General features: G+C 35.4%; 1 protein-coding gene across 1 annotated transcript; it reads right to left on the bottom strand.

Annotated features, from left to right (window-relative positions):
- Positions 1–680: 680 nt before the first annotated feature.
- LOC147393244 (protein TPR3-like) lies at positions 681–9,141 on the bottom strand. The gene is made up of 27 exons (XM_086455874.1): positions 9,024–9,141; positions 8,522–8,627; positions 8,250–8,429; positions 8,038–8,151; positions 7,793–7,951; positions 7,096–7,273; positions 6,882–7,005; positions 6,550–6,668; positions 6,242–6,362; positions 5,979–6,088; positions 5,787–5,856; positions 5,621–5,694; positions 5,405–5,500; positions 5,237–5,332; positions 4,951–5,078; positions 4,613–4,847; positions 4,348–4,512; positions 4,184–4,273; positions 3,844–3,987; positions 3,381–3,491; positions 3,098–3,277; positions 2,872–3,000; positions 2,681–2,776; positions 2,414–2,602; positions 2,157–2,323; positions 1,007–1,255; positions 681–891 (listed from the first exon to the last, which is right to left on the bottom strand). The coding sequence occupies exons 2-26, from the start codon at positions 8,599–8,601 to the stop codon at positions 1,042–1,044; spliced, it is 3,369 nt and encodes a 1,122-aa protein (XP_086312000.1). The 5' UTR covers positions 8,602–8,627; positions 9,024–9,141; the 3' UTR covers positions 681–891; positions 1,007–1,041.
- Between the last annotated feature and the right edge of the window lie 8,403 nt (positions 9,142–17,544).

The following is a 17,544-nucleotide window of genomic DNA, read 5'->3' as shown; positions in this document are numbered from 1 at the left end:
TCAAAAATCAGCCCATTCCAAAACCTCTAACCCATGTTTTGAAAAATGTTTTGCCAAAAAGTTAACCATTGAACAGGACCCTATATATATATATATATATATATAATGAGGGGGTTTATGTCATTTTGTTCTGATTGTTCCCAGTGGAGAAGGAGAAACACTCAAATCATCTATTCAAGCAGAGCATTTTTTGCTTGATCATACTTCTAAATAATACATGTACTTTAACTTCAAATATTATTTTGAACTGAGTTATTAATAATAAATCCATTATCTCATAATCCCTCTCAAGCCGAAGTCTTCTTAAAAGGCAAATGTTAGAGAGAAGATGTTTATGACACTTCTTCCACACTGCTCATCTTATTTTGCAGGAGAGATTCTATTGCCACACCTACTTTTGCTAATAGCACGCATCCTAATTCATCATGTGAAATAACCGATGAATTTGCACACAAATTGGTGTACTCTTAGTAAAAGTTTACACGGCAATAGTAGCTCTTAAAAAAAAAAAAAAACACTCCTACCAACCTCAAATTCGCATTGAAAAAATTGTTAACCAACAAAACCAGCCCTTACACGGTATTGGTAATAACCCCACATCCATCCTTATGGATAAATGCATGCAATGGGTTCTTTTTTTAACTTGCTTACAAACCTCAATTTTGCATGGCAATTTGATATTATATAAACCTTGTTTTTTTATTATTTATTCATTAATGTAAATAGAAGGTCTAAAACAGTTATTTATTTATTTATTCATCTATGTAAATAAAAAGGTCTAAAACAGGAAAAGAAAAAAGAGAGAATTTCCAACAGTCTTGACCACACATAACTTAATAGTAATAGAGATACCATCCATTTCCTCAGTCAGTGTATGTTTCGCATGATGAACTGCAAATGAGAACAATATTAACCTAAATAAGAAAGAGATGATGTGATAACTATTATAGACCCTGACAATTAAAAATGATGCCGAGCCAAACAAAACAGAGGTGGAGAGAATTACCCCAATTCGGAGTTGTCTATTACTTTGACAGCTTTTCAACTCTTGTGTGGTTGGTCTGAACCGGAAGCTCCAACTGCAGCTACTGAAGTTGTACTGCTCGAGGACCCATTCTCGACAGGTGGGAGCACACCCCATCTCCCCTTGGATTCGAGGGGCTCAAATATATGGACCGCACCATTCGTTAGTCCCAATGCAAATTGGTTCGGTTCTGATGGATGTGCATCAATCACAAGGGGGTATGCGGTAGAGCTGCGTTCCAGAAAAAAAATAAAAGAAAAAAAGAAAAAAAGAAAAAAAGAAAAAAAGAAAAAAAGAAAAAAGATTTAGAAATCAAGTTTACAGAGAGAAGGGCTACATAGCATATGCTTATATGTATACCCATCACAGGCCCCAAGTATGTTCTAAAAGCTGGTTTCCAATGATTCAGAGCTATTCATATGGTCTTTCTCTGTTTCCATCCAAAAACATTTGATGATAAACCTTATACATGATGTTTAAACCGGTCTTCCAAAATTGGAGTGAACCTGTTGTCTGACCGGATCCACTAGATTTGTAAGAATATTGATTTAATTCAAATCAAACCAGACAGCTTGAAAGAACTGCCAGGTTCAACTATGAACAGCCCAATTTTTATGAACAATATAAAACGATTAAAAAAAAATTGGGAATGGGAATAATCTTTTATGATCTAACCTTAATAATACATATTTAGTGTCCAATATGGGTTAGAAGTTCTGATATAGACTAATATTTTGTGAGGATGATCTCTATGGAAAGGAGATCACCCTCACAAATATTCAACCCTTTCTTACACTTCTAACCCCATCAAAGTGGTTTACAAGTTAATGGTCCATGGTTCTTCAACTTGTAAACCACTTTCAATCTGGTTAGAAGTTTCAGAATAGCTAAATTTTTGTGAGGTCCGGAACTTCTAACACATATAGGACAAATGTCCACCTGATCCCAACCCATATATATATATGTTATATGGCTGAATCAGGTCTGATCAATTATCACTTTTCTTAAAACTGATCTTGATGCTGGCCTTTGCTCAATTCATAAACAAGTTGTGTCAACAACACAAGTTAACTAGTCAAGCTGGGCATACATGTTGTATAAAACATTTGGGTAATAGAAAAAATAATTTTACCTGGAATTGGTTGGAAGATAAGCAGATGGATTAATCCGACACTGAAGTTGGAAGTTTGCCGCATTAAATATGCATACAGTTGCATCCAGAAAGCTGGCATATACTAGTTGGCTGTCACATGAGAATGTTCCATAGGAGATGGGTGGAGAAGATTCCCGTGGAAGCCACTGAAAAAGAAAAAATAAAACAATTTAAATAAATAATAAGAATATATTTCATAACGGCTCCTAACATTCACATTGTGAAACGGATAATACCTGCTTCACACGTTCTAGTTTTCTTGTTTCATATATGGCGAGCTGAGTCTCGTGCACAACCAGGAAGTGTTTCTGATCCTGGTGAAAATGTACATGTGTATCCAAGTGTGCTGTTGGTTTCCACCCAACTGGAATCTGTAAGTGTCCGCTCTTCAGCTTTTTCCATGTGTCAGAGTTCCACACACAAAGCTGCAGCAAGAAAACACAATCAGAAGTCTGAGCTCCACAACAGTGCCAAGACATGTGTTTCGAAGGATAAATACTAACCAAAGCATCTGCTCCTGACGAAACTAGAACATTCAGTGCTTGAGAGAAAGCCAGGCCAGTGACTCTTTTGGAGTGGCTTTTAAGTTTGATTTTAATCTGTGTACGGAGAAAGATGATCATCAGCTACCTAATACTGCTTTTTAAACCAGCAAAAACTGCAGATAATTTTATTCATCAACAGTAGCCCATACCTCATCAACACGGACATTATATATCTGGATTGTGTAGTCATCCATGCCTGCAGCAATTATGTTATTGTCTTGAGGGTGGAAAACAATAAATGTTGCCGCAGGTGGTGGAGGCATGAAAGTTGTCATTGTCTAGGGTTGCCAATAGAAACGGAGATTGGTCACTTAAAACTGAAATATAAGGTAAAAAAACTACACAAAACAGCTGATTATCTGTTTCATAGATTACCTTAAATGTCATCATGTTGAACAAGGAAATCTCCCCCCCTGAAGCTGACACGACATAAGAATCATTCTTGGACAAAGCAAAGCAAGAGATGGCCCTTTCAGGGTTTTTGTCCGCTATATCATTGGTCATGATTATGCCACTTGGTGGTTGCCATAATTGAGGCGGAACACTGGCCGTCGCCTACAATAAAGCAAAACAAATTACAACAGTATCATAGATTCATTTCCAATTTTAAGAGACTTTCATTTGAGGAAATAACATCTATTTTATGCATCCTTTTTACCTTTCCACTTGAATTACAGTCATTTTGTTGCCATTTCCAAAGTAGATGGATGGCATTTGATGCTAATGCCAAAATGGCATTACCTGAATTAGTGTAAAGCAACCTTGATATCTGCAATAATTACAAGAGAAGCTAATGAGACTTCATTTTATTCTATTTTTGTGTGTGGTAATTTGGGGCCTCGAGATCTTCCTGATCAATGTTGATACCACCATTTTCATGAATTTTTTTATATTAATTTCTGTGCTGATTGAAATATTTACATTTCTAGGTTGCCTGAAATATATGCCGGAAACCAAAATTCAACACCCAGGACTACACTGAACATCAATGATATATTGAGAGAGAGACTACAGACAAAACTAGTCATAGACCTGATGAGCTTGCTTATGGTGGACAAGCAATTCACTAAATACTAAGAGTAACTTTATAGAGAAAATAAAGATAGTTGTGAAAACCATACCTTGTTCATTCTCAAGTTATCAGAAAGCCTCAAGGATCGGCACTGTTCCGCAACATCAATTTCAGTGGGCTTCCAAATTGATATTTCATTGGCTTCGGCATTTAATCTAGGGTTTGCATCTCCCAAGTTTCTGGTTTCCCCATCCTAGCAAAATCACACATAATGTTACTTCAAAAGTAATTTCTAGATAGTCTCCAAAACAGGACATTAATGTCTACTTTATCTATGTAGCAAATCTGCTGCAATAATAAGAATACAAATAGAGGCATAGATGCAACTATAAATTCTGAAGGTGATATAGAATCTTGTTGGGAAAGGAAAACAACAATCTCAAACAAACCATTCCATCGATAGCAACTACAGGGGGGCCTTGATCTGCTAGTCCAGAACTAGTTGCAGCCGCAACAGCTGAAATTGAGCTAATTATAGGCTGCATAACATAGTACATGTTAAATAAAATTTTCTATCAGAGGACCGCTATCAGGAGAAAATATAATAACTGACCTTCGTTACAGTCTCGGATACAACTCTTGAAGCATCAAAAGAACGATTTTCAAAGGTGTGTAGCAACCGAAGACCATCATTGGTTGCTAAGATTTTTATTCCATTCTCATTTGTAGCAACAGCCAACAAGGTACCCTCCTTGTTGATTCGGATATATGGGCTTGCCTTGAAATTGGGAAAAAGGAAAAAGCATGGGACTTAAAACACAAAATTTTCTTCAGAATAATTTATTACAATTAAACTAAAATCACGGAGTAGAACTTACTGGGAGGCCCCCATCAGCATCTATAGTAGCCAAAAGGTTAACATTGTCCATGTCCCAAATTTTGATCATAAATTCATCTCCGGCAGCCAAAAACCGGTTCTTACTAATATCAAATCTAACAATACCGAAGGAGCGTTTTTGGAATCCTTGATAGGTCCTCTTTATAGAACCTTCACTTTCATCCCATTCAGCAATGTACGACTCCCCATCTTTACTGGTCCCACATGAAAAGAGCCTATAAGAAGTTCATTGGAAAACATTAGAATTTCTTTTCTGCAATAAAATCAGCAAAGGACCAAAACCAATAGCATCAGGAACAAAAGGTCCACTAAATCAACCTTGAACCATTAGCACAATAAGCCATTGTTGTACACCAGTGGCCAGGGGCATTATAATCAACCCTAGATCCCATATTGTCATATAACCATGCTTTTATCTTTCCATCCAATGCTGTTGAAAAGATAAACTGAGAGAAAAAAAACATGGACCATAAGAGTAACGTTAGGAGCAAGCACAAATAGCCATGAAAACAATGAATAATGAGAAGAAGAAAAAAACATGAGATGCCCCACAATAAATATAACCACCAAATCAGCATGTAACAATATGAAATGGAATTCTTACTGGAATGTCTTCCTTGTACTGAGGGCATACACAATAAACAGGACCCTCATGACCTTCAAAAGTAAACTTCTTGGCCCCAGTGGCTGCATCCCATACCTAAAATTACACAAATTAGTTTATCTTCGAGTATATTTACTACTCAATAACTATCTCACATAACAAACCAACCTTGATGGTCTTGTCATTGCCACAGGTCACAACACAAAGATGTTTATCGGGATGAGAGAATGCAAGATCGTTTACACTACCAATATGAGCATCAATCTAAAAGTGAAAAATCAGTGTTAGAATATCATAATAATAAAAAATAATAAAATGAAAAACAAGACAGTATGATAATTGAGAACGAATCATTTTGTAGAGTTGCAAATAAATGATATATACCTCCAAGTGCTGCCGCAGATTGGCACCACCATGGTAAGAATAAATTTGTACAATGTTTCTTGAATATGCAATTCCTGTTTATTGGAAGGTTGACACTTTAGAGAAACACAAAATGTTTAACATAGTCAAACCATGTCTGCTTTCCAATATATATATATAAGCTTACCAAATAAAGCACCATCAGGGCTCCACGATATACAATTAACTGCTACAGCAGGATCCTTAGCTAGAGCTGTCTGAATACCAATGGAATTCATTTAAGTTCAGTCTCGTGGTATAATCATGGAGACTGGAAGGCTGCGTACTAATTGTTATTCTCAATCTAAAATATAAAACCACAGAAAAGAAAGAAACATACCTGGAGGGTCATTGAACATACTCCAAGATCCCAAACCTTGAAACTTCTATGGATCAATCTCTCACAGGAACCAACTTCCCACAGTGATATCTCACCCGCATTGGTACCAACTGAAGCATGACAATAAAATAAATAAATAAATAAATAAAAAATCTCATAAATCAATTGCTAGCTCAAGAGGAGAAAACAGTGTGCCAGTATTGATTTGAATTATCACATTAAAAATCAGGAAACAAAGGAAAGCATAAGTTCAAAAATCTGACCTAGTAGTAGGGTCTGTTGATTAGGATGAAAATCCATGCTTATGGGACATGTCCTCTGATTAAGTATCCGTGCTACAGTCTTAGGAAAGTCATCTTGTGGGCTGAAAGCTGGACAGTGACGCTGGCAAGGATAAGGTTTTGGTGAGATATTAATTGGAAAATTTACATATAAAAAAAAAAAAAAAAAAAAAAAAAAAAAACTTACACAAGTAACATATGGAAGGTGAAAACAAACTTCCCATGTCAAAAGCCACCGATGAAAAAATAAAATCACAAAGGTGGGCCAAATATGAATCAATCCAACCTACCTCATGAGAAATTGCAACAGGCCTTGTTCTTTTGGAGACATGATCAGAATCCCCCAATGGGTAATCCACAGCAGGATTATTACTTGGTGGAATTCTAGGTTGCTTCAAAATTGCAGATACTACATGACATCAAAACAACTAGAGTTAATAAGATAATTAGCCTGCACAATATCTGCATTTTTTCAGTCATTCTAGATACAATTTTTAAATATTAATCCAATCATACCGTTAGTTGCTTCAAACATAAACAAACAATGAAAAGATAATGAGACCTATGACAAGCACTAAAAAACAATTGAAATTAAATGTTACCAAATAATTGAATTTAGTACCTGGATCTGTAGGAACACCCAGTCCAATGGCTCCTCCAGATACTGCTGAATGAGTTGCAGTTGGAGGGTTAGAAAACCAACCAGCGAGGGGAGTTGGAACTGGTGCTGGTGCTGGTTGGAAATGCTGAACACAAAACACAAGTGTTCTAAGAATAAAAATAAGCTGAGAAATGAAATTGATTCCATGATCAAGTAAGCCAACTTGGTTACCTACCCCATATGTACCCATTGCAGGAAAACCTCCACCTTTTGGCATGGATCCCAGCAATAGATTGGTTCCCGGTGATGGAGCATGTGCAACAGTTGGTTGTCCACAAGTATGGTCAACATATAGGGATTTTATTTCCGGATTAGACCTCGGGTTTTTACAAAGCTGATGTTGCCAATTCAAGCTGAAAGATTACATGACCACATTAGTTCCTACTGACATAACTAAGATGTATCAAGTTTAATAAAGTTGGAACCAAGCAATCCAACCTCAGTCAGTTGCCCACTACTAACAAGTCACTTTTAGCATAAACTACAAAGTAAACCCATTTCAATAGGCTAAACATAGCATCACTATATCAAGCTAAAAGAAATACTTAAAAAGCATGACATATGTGTGAGGTTTTTGCCTCCATGAGGCAAGGAATAAACCTCAAGATGTAACGGGGCATAACAATCTTATAAATGATCCAACTAAATAAAAATAATTAAATCCATAAAATAAAATAAAAAGGAAAAAAGGTTCTATGATTTAACATACAAATCACATATCTCAAAATTCTCCTTTTATCAATTGAAGGATTTTTATAACTTTTTACGGTATCTATTTACAAACTTCAATTCAATAAAAGTAAAACACTGTCAGTCGCCTCAAGGTGGATTTTTCACTGATGAATAAAAGAAGCATGAAATCCACAAATTACCTTTGATTAACAAGTGCTCGTAACCTCGCGTTCTTGATGTTAGGAAATTGTAACTTGTCGCGGAAAACAGGATTTGCTTCAATCAACCTTTTGAGCTCAAGAAACATGTTTCGTCTTGCTGACTGGGTATCTCCATACTTGGAAAGTTGTTCATTTTCCCTATAGAACGCAAATAATTACTGTAAAGCCTACTTCACCAAATTAAAGCAAGAAATTTATAAACTAATTTGAAAAAAAAAAAAAACCTGAAATTCTCTAATGTCAGAAGTTGTGTCATTTCCTTGAACAGCTCTTCATTAAGTGACGCAAAAACTTTCAGATCATTTTTGAGGATATCTACCGCCTTTGCACGGTCATGCCTAGAAAGATTTTTGATCAATTTCGCATGAGAGAGAGAGAAAGAGAGACAAATAATTATAATAATAAGAAAAAAATGTTCAAGAAATCAAAAGCTTACTTATCTAATGCCTCAAGGTACTTCTGTTTCCTAATTTCAAAGAACACCTTCATAGAAAAACGATTATCTTGTATTTTGGTAAAACCCGAAAGGTACTTCTCAACATCATCCCAATTTCCAGCCATCACCTCATCTTCGAAATATTTCAAGTTAAAGAAGAACCCAGATTCCTTCTCAAGCCTACTCAAAATGGAGTTAAAAAACCGAATTATAAACAAAACAAGCTAACAATCCTACCTAAAAAGATAAAATTATTAATAAAAGAAACCTACTTGCGAGCAGTTTCTTTGAACTTCTCCTCATTGAGGTATTGCATGATCAAGAAGACCAGTTCTTTACTAAGAGAAGACATATCAGCGTCTCTGTCTCTGTTTTTATCTATAGATAGAGATTCAAAATCAGCAAAAATCGACTACAGATCATAATCCAAAACTAAAAAAACGTAGTTTTCTCCAAAAATCCCCCAAATTAAAATCATCAAAGACGTAAACCAAACTATAACAATACCAAAACTATAAGATTCAATCGATCTTCCCTAAAACATCAAAAATCCTTTATTTTTCAAACAAAATGAGACATCGATGATAGAAATCCATAGATTTAAGAAGAAAATTAATTTTTTTTTTGTTTTTTGTTTTTTGTTTTTTTAAGAACCAGGAACAGAAAAAACAACTATAAAACAGAGAAATCGAAGATAACAAAGCAGAGGAATGAAAATTTTCAAGAAAAAAAAAAAGATTCCGACGGAGAAGAGAGATTGTTTCCCAAGATCACCTGGAACACGAACGAAGATCACAATCAATCGATGAACAAACCTAAAAAAGACTCTCTCTCCTTTCTCTATCTCTCTCTCTCTCTCAGAAACTATACTACGAGTGTTGCAAACGAGGTCTCTTATATAGGCGGAGCAGACACTGCGACAGACAAAATAAGTACGGTGGCTTATATTTGATAACTATAGTAACTTATCACTCAAAGATAAGAAGAGTGATAAGTAAGTTTTCAAGTGGGACCCACAATAACCGTCACAGAATTACACGAACAGCTGTCGTGGCCTTATATGGAAAGAAAATGGTACTCTCAAATTTGGAGAACTGTCATCCCATATTTCAGACTATTGGATGATCCTTTACTAATGTGAATTACGGTGCAGATCTAAGGAGGACTATCATCCTTGGTTGACGAATAGAGCCGCTTTGTAGATGGCAGATTTTGGAAGAAACGTCAAACTTTCCTCGAAGTGACTTTAATATTTTTTGGATTTACTCTATCACTGTTACCCTTAAATTATTAGATATTTACGAATATGTACGTTTCCTTTACCTACTCTATTTTATCCGGTATCCGATCCATTAAAGGAAAAAAAAAAGGGTTTGGATTTGTATTTTAGTTTTTCGGATTCGATTCGGATTGGATTCGGATTAATATCAATTGAATCCGAAAAAATTCCGAACCGTTATTTCTCAAATCTCATATGCATATTTCTCCATCGCGACTCTTCTTTTAATCCAACGGCTTATAATATAATATGTAGATTTAAAAAAAAAAGGTCTTCCAAATATTCTCTCTCTCTCTCTCTTCTTTTTTAAAAGAAAAATTTCATTTTTTCTGCCATATCCATCGTACTCAACCTCAAAATCCTTATTTTTCTCTACAAATCATTTGTCTTCAACCTCAAGAATCCTATTTTTTCTCCCCAAATCCATCGTACTCAACCTTCTAAAAACCCACCCTAGTTTTTCTTCTTAAAAGCCATCGTCTTCAACCTCTCAAAATCCTAGGTTTTTTTTCCCAAACACCACAGTCTTCAACCTCCCAAAACCCCTAGGGTTTCCCCCCCCAAAACACATCTTCCTCAACCTACTGCATCTCTCTCTCTCTCTCTCTCTCTCTCTTTCAATGATAATGACAGGAGCTCATGGTGAAGGTTGTACTGGAGATCTCCCCAAAAAGTTGCTGATACTTTGTTTCATTAAACTGCTAGAATTTCCTCTAATTATCTTATTCTTGCTTTCATTTACAATTGTTCCTTCAACATATTTTTCTTTTACCTTATATTTGCCTTGATGTGTGCAAACATATATCATTCCAGTTATCTCATTTGAACCTCGTCGATACTTAAAAGTTGTTTGAGTACGAATGAAAAATCCTTCTTGATACCCGTAATCTTCATAATACTTCTTGGCTTCTTCAATTGAATCGAATATCATCCTCATCTACGGTACATTCAACTTTTCAATATTTTTTTATATGACTCACAATCAACACATTCACCATTATCTACTTGAATTCTCGATGAAGATCTTATAGTTTCACTAATAGTTGCTTCCCCACACTTGTCAACGTCAATCATATCCATGAATTATTTTCACTAATATATTAAATCACAATCGATGCATTAAAGGAAGATTCTTCTTATACCAATTAAATTCATTATATTTCTTTGAAAAATTTTCAAAAAAAAATATAATTAGAGTATCACATCAATCATAATTTTGAAAAGAAACATAAGATTCATTATATTTTTAGGGTTCAACATGTGAGAGAGGAAGGAGAAGGATAAGGAAAGAGAGAGAGGAAAAAAAATAAGTTCATGAAATTAGACACGAAAAGTATATACTTATATTTTGCATAAGACTCACTATCTCTCAACCTTATCAAAAGTCATAGTCAACTTTTCAACTAGCATTCTATCAGAAATACACAAAAATTGTGTAGAGTTCCAAGTATTTCAAACAACCAAGTTAAAATCATAAACTCACCATATGCACCCGGTACCCCCTGCATTAGTGATAATTACTCTTTGTGATAATGTAATTCATGATAACAAAAATTGGACAAGCCATATTCTTGGCCATTGGACAAGCCATCATCTCTGCCATCCGCTCGGCTATTGAGTAGGCCATTGGGCAGGTCATCCAATAAGCCATCCTCTCAGCCATTGGGCATGACATCGTTTTACAACTAGTGTTAAAGAAAATTTGTTATTGACAACTCAATTAGTGTAAAATGGACCAAAAATGCAATGTAAATTTTGTTGTTTGTATTGTCCAAAAATACCTTCAAATGATCTCTACATAGGTCCTATAAATTCGTGTAAAAAAATTGAATAAAAATCAAATTATTAAAAATAAAATCAAAATCAAAATAATTAAATAACAACTCTACTAAACAAAGTAAAAGAGAGTGATTTACCAAGATTTCCAATGACTTTATAATACGTACTTCTTGGATTGGATTTGGGTGATTAGGGTTCAGTCGTTAAACCCTAAAAAAGATTAGGGTTCAACGTGTGGGAGATGGAGAATGTGAGAGAGAGAGAGAGAGAAAGAAAGAAAGTTGCAGCGAGAGAGAGAGAGAGAGAGAGAGAGAGAGAGAGAGAGAGATGTCGCGTAGGGAGGTCTTTACAATTTTGTAAAATTATTAAGTAAACACGTTTTTTTATTTTTTATTTTGAGATCCTCTCATCCGATGGATTGCGTTCGATTAGATGGCTGTGATTGCGCCTGATCACATTTACATTTAATTGTTAAATGTGGATGTAAGGCCATGATGCGTATTATAAACGATTACAAATGGACCGCAAAATAGAAAGTGTCCGTTTTCGACGATGACAATAAACACAAGATAGTATTTGTGAATAGGGGACATGACGTTGGAAGTGAAGAGATGTTGAAACAAGGTTTCACACATGTGTTCTCCATGACATTTTGTAATTCGGAAGACTTGGCTGCGTATCTTGAACATCCTAGCCAACTCACATTCGCTTCCACGTTTAGAGTTGCAATCGAGAAAATCTTGTTGTTTGACTTCCCAGCTATTGTTATTAAGGCTCCTACATGATTTGAGTAGATTTTGGAAATCAGTACTTGGGAGTGATGAACTACATTATGTTTTCATGATGTTTGTGTGCTTGGTTTTTAATTTTCCATCATAAAATTTTTTCCACCTCTATAAAGTTTCTGATTTTTGAATCTTCAAATCTTTATTTCTGTGGGATGCCCAAGATTCTAGTACAACTGGATTTCTTTATATTGATTAAAAATCTAGTGATGGTGTGCCCATGAACTTTTAAAATGATGTTGCTTCACTTAATTCACTGTATTTAAATATAAAAGAAGTTGATTAGCCACACTTATGGAGGCCCCACGTTGACAATATTGTCTACCACTTGAGTTCCATCGAAGGAATTAATTGTAAGAAATGCACCCCCACAATGTTTGAAATCTACTTTGAAACTCAAGTGGCCAATTTGGGGTGCAATTATTGATAATTTTAAGATATTCTACTTGAGCAAAAGGTCCTTGTTTTCTTTTTGGTTATTTTAGAAATTGGGTTAGTAGAACTTGTACTTTTATGATTATAATTTTACTATGGTCATTAAGCATAAAGTCAAAGAACTACCAAGATAAGAAAGAATACAGATACAAAGACAGAGACAAATGGAATCTCTTTTACACATTTTTACTTTTTTCCACCTCTTATCCCCTCCTTGTGTGATTTTCTTTGGACTGTTGCAATGACATACTACAGTTAATGTGAGGATTGCTAGTGAAACATGGGTTTCGCCTTGGTTTTATTCTTCTATTGTAAAAAATCCTTATCAACGCAAATAAAATGAATTTTGATTAATTTTTTTCTTTTAACTATTCTGGTAGTTTGTAGTTTTCATCATCTTTTACAATAAAAAGTTTTAATAAAATTAATGAGATGTACCAGAAGTGGTACACACAGGGTGTTAGGAATGAGATGTACAATCCCATGGGGACGAATTAATTCAAATTTCAAAATTAATCTTTATTTTTGGTTGGGCAGGCCATTCACTCAACCATTGGGCAGGTCATTCTCTCAGCCATCTGCTCGGCCATTGGGTAGGCCATCCTCTCGACCATTGGGTAGGCCATCCTCTCGACCATTGGACAAGCCGTCCGCTCTACCATTTGGCAGGCCATCCTCTTGGCCATTGGGTAGGTCATCGTTTCACAACTAGTGTTAAAGAAAATTTGCTATTGGCAATTTGAAATCACTTCGACCCCGCGCTTTCCACTAAAAAGCAAATAGGGGTCCGATTACGCAAATCAAGGATTTTTAAAGAATAGGGAATCAACACCTAATTTAGGTTTAGGAACCATAGATAACTCTAAAATGGATCGGGTTGGTCCACGAGTACGAGAAATAGGTAAGGGGTCAGATTATGGGTTGCGGAAGGTGTTAGGCTGTCACACCTCAAAATCCCAACACTCTTCTCGAGGATTCATCAGTCAAAATCTCGAGGTGTGAGGTGAATATACACACAACCTGATAATCCAACAAGAATAATGATGCTAAGAGATAAAGATAAACGCAGCGGAAGCTATATTGAAATACAACAAATCAGAGTAGCGGAACTAAAAATCAAAATCATCATCCAAGGAGATCCTCAACATCTACCATATCCCAAAGTACAACTTCCCAAAAAAATAAATACATCATCTCCCACAAATATGAAAGTAACACATTGTATCTGAGTCCTTGAAATAATCTTCAAATTGAAGGAGGTTGCAGATCATCGACATAACCTTCTACGGGGACCTCCTCGAATGGCTCATCGTAAGTAGGCTCCTCAGAAGCTAGAAAATCTGAAAGGGGTGGAGGATAGGGTGAGTAACAAGGGGATGTTACTCAGTAGGATTAACGTCGTTCTAACAACGAGTCATACATGCACGAGTAATCATCTAAACAGTTAAATTATGCAGTTTTTTCATAATGTAGTATACGATAAATGTCTAAGCATACTTAATAATCAGTCATATTAATTCCAATCTATCATTTGAAGTAACATATGCATTTTTCAAGTGAAAATATCTATCAACATCACAAAAGTAAGAAAAATACATAATACGAACACGGCGGTGTAATCGCTAAGAGAGCAGAGGATCACGCCGATATAACCACCTCAGCTATGACAATTCGTTATTCCAAACTTCCAATCCGATGTGGAATCCCATCGTTATAATCTAATTTTGTAGTCGGTCTAGTATACCACGGTTGGATGACCATTTATCCGGCTCAGACTGGCCGTTGACCAAGAACCCAATACTAAGTTCAACTAACGGTGAGGTCAATCGTTTGACGACTACAGACTAAAAGTAATCACTAACTAGCCCAGGAGACCCCTCACGTCGAAGCCTGTTAAGAGGCAGTGCATGTGAACCCCCCTACCTCTACACTATACAGAGACCGCCTTTACACACAACATTTTCCAAGAAAGAAATAGGAGAAATTCTCTGATCTCAAAAGTTGTAATATGCTCTAAGGTATCCCATACTATCAAAGAGCATATGACATCTAATCCTAATCCTAGATTGACCCGTCACTTCCGGATATACAGCAATGTATCACTCTTTCTAGGTTTTCTACAACTCTTTTCTGGTAAACAAAATAGTTTGTTTGTATACTACATATACTAGTTTATTTTCATAAAAATACAAGTAAGCTTGGTAGTATCCTCCAGTAGTATCCATCTGTCCTTGTATCAATTTATCAACCCATCCATCTATCATGTCTCATGTGGCATGGTCACTACATAAGACTGGAGGCACTGACCCATCATTCAGTCAAGAACCTATGTTCTCTCTATCCATCCATCAATCAATTGATAAATCAAGCGTCTAACTTCCTACATATCTATCAATGTATCTTTGTTTATAAAGTTGTTGGAAAACCATAAAACACCAACCAATTTCATTCAATGGTTTTGGTTGAGTAGAAAAGTTCGAAAAATGCGATAAAATCATACAACGAAAAGCGGTCAAAATTTGGCTAAGTGTTGAAAAAAGTGATTTTTCAAAGTTGTCGAAATTTAAAATGGATTTTTACACGTGAAAGCCCTCGACAACATGAGAAAAACCATATAATTTTTATTAGTTGATTCGAAGTAAAATTTAAGATATCGCATTTTCAAAATCGGATGAAAATGTTGAAATTTACGTTTTGTTCTTGAAACAAAAAATCAGATTTTGATCCTTTGAGTTTTGGATCTTGAAACCGAATTCCCATTGTTCCGAAATGGGGGGTAAAACTTTAATTTCATTAAAGAACTTAAATTAAATGGAAAGTAAAAATTAAAGAGGACATTTACTTAAATATTTTTAATGAAATGAATGGTGAGAAATCATGTATAGGCAATGAGGAGGGAGTCAGTTCTGATGGACTGTTTCTGTCGGTGGTAGAAATTTAATTCTGTCGGTGGAACCGACAGTTCCTGCCGACAGAATCGAATAGACGGTGGCAGAAACATGTTTCTATCAGTGGGACCTACAAAATGGCTGTCGGTGGATGTTGGTGGGACTGACAGCACCTGCCGACAACACTGAACCATTCGTGAATTTTTGACTTTTCGAACCCTCTTTTGAGTTCCTCTTCCACTCTTCGAATACTTCGATCCACTCATGAAACTAAGGTTAAAAATGGGTAAAAACATGATAAATCTCTATTCCTAACATGAATTTATCAACATTATATTCTATTGAATATATTATATAACTTGAGGGTAGAAGGGAAGGCATCCTACTTGTATAGCTTTCCACGATTGATTTGGAGGCAAAGAGTGGCACGAAGGTCAAGGTTGGTGAGCTTGAATGCGAGATGCTTGGGTGGTTGCGCTAATTTTAGAGACACTACTCCTTTCTTTCTTATAATGAAGAACAATCTCTTCCAAGTGAATGAACCCTCGAGTGGGATGAGTCAAAACCCACTTGTTGATTCTTGGTGAGAGACGGAGAGAACGAAAAAGAAGTTAGGTTCAAAGACCGTGAGCTTGTAGAGCTCAACGTCGCCTTCAACTCCTTCTTTGTTGTCAAGGTCCAACGATTACTCAATGTCGAAGAATCTAGAAGGGAAAAGGGTTGGAAACCCTTGGTTCTCTAAGAGCTAGGGCTTGGGGTTATTAAAGAGAAGGAAAAGTGAAGAATGAGAAATATGATGTTCTTTTATTTTAGCCTTGAGGGCAAAGTTGGTAATTTCACATCATTTCTATCTTCGATGATAATTTGACTTCCCAAACTCGGAATTTGACAAATGAATACTCCATTCCCTTTAATTTTTCACCACGGACCTAATGGTATAATCAGATTTCTCAAATTCTTGTTCCATCACAATTCACTATTTTTGGGTCCCACTTAATATGAAATTCGAGGATTTTCATGACTTTTCTGTCCGAACTCGAATTCGAGCATACTCACAGGCTAATATATGTTTCTCGACCCTTTTAAGTTCAATGACAAAGTAAGATTTCATAAAAGAAAATGAATTGAATAGAATATGGGAATTTTATCTTAATCTTCTATAAAAAAGTTTTATTGAGAAGTGAATTAGGAACTCGGGGTATTACATAGGCATCGAACCCGCCTGATCGATTTCATCGGTCTCTACTACAATCTAAACTATCCTACGGTCAACATTCAAAGACTAAAGGTCAAACTAGGGTCCAATTACATCAGATTTAATAAATAAATCTTACGGTTAAAATAATTATATAGTTTCTCGAATTTCGCATAATGGAATCCCTCAATTTAATAAGGCTTACGTGGCACCAAAAAATAATGGATCAATCTAGTCATATTTGGAAGAGTATGAAATCAATTTTTAATGCCATATACACAAAATTAGTGAATTGGCTCATTGACGACATTTAAAAAAAAAAAATCTGATCTTAAACTTCCAATGTGCACAAAAATCAATGAATTAGCTCGCACATTTTTAATAAAAAAATTTGATTTTTTGAATCGACATATGTACTAAAATCAGTGAGTGTATTATAGAAAAATTCGGTATTGGACTTCCAATGCACACAAAAATCAGTGAGTTGACTCACATGCCCAATTTCATAGGAAATTTCGATTTGGGTCTTCCAAAGCATACAAAAATCAGTGAGTCGACTCGTTGATTTTTATTGAGAAAATTAAAATTTTCGTGTATATAAAAATCAATGAGTTGATTAATACTAATATTAGGGAATTGGCCTAATAACATAAAAAATCGATGAATCGACCTAATAATATTAACACCCAATGAGTCGATCCACCAACTTGATATATGCGAGTTAATTCAGTCAATCTATCAACAAAAAATGGACGAATCGATCCATTAATATTTCAGAAACTTAAAGGTTGCCATTAGTGCCACGTATACCCCAAAAATCAGTGAATTAATTCAGATGCATAAAAATACGAAATCAAGAATCAATAAAAAAAGTAAAAAAATAGAAAAAAAAATATTACCTTCGCCGAATAATTTTGGATGCTTAGATCCCTTC

Source organism: Akebia trifoliata, chromosome 10 (genome assembly GCF_017979445.1).
Source record: "Akebia trifoliata isolate Shusen 1 chromosome 10, ASM1797944v1, whole genome shotgun sequence".
Taxonomy (NCBI): Eukaryota; Viridiplantae; Streptophyta; class Magnoliopsida; order Ranunculales; family Lardizabalaceae; genus Akebia; species Akebia trifoliata.
The sequence above is the reverse complement of the archived record's forward strand: the minus strand, read 5'-3'. Positions and strand labels throughout refer to the sequence as shown.

Bases quoted from the DNA above. Each gene is read 5' to 3' on its own strand.
- LOC147393244 (XM_086455874.1), bottom strand. From the start codon at position 8,601: ATGTCTTCTCTTAGTAAAGAACTGGTCTTCTTGATCATGCAATACCTC. The intron at 3,988-4,183 runs GTTTGTTTGAGA...TGATTTTGCTAG, and splicing joins TAGTTGCTATCGATGGAATG to GATGGGGAAACCAGAAACTT. The intron at 3,001-3,097 runs GTAATCTATGAA...TGGCAACCCTAG, and splicing joins TCAACATGATGACATTTAAG to ACAATGACAACTTTCATGCC.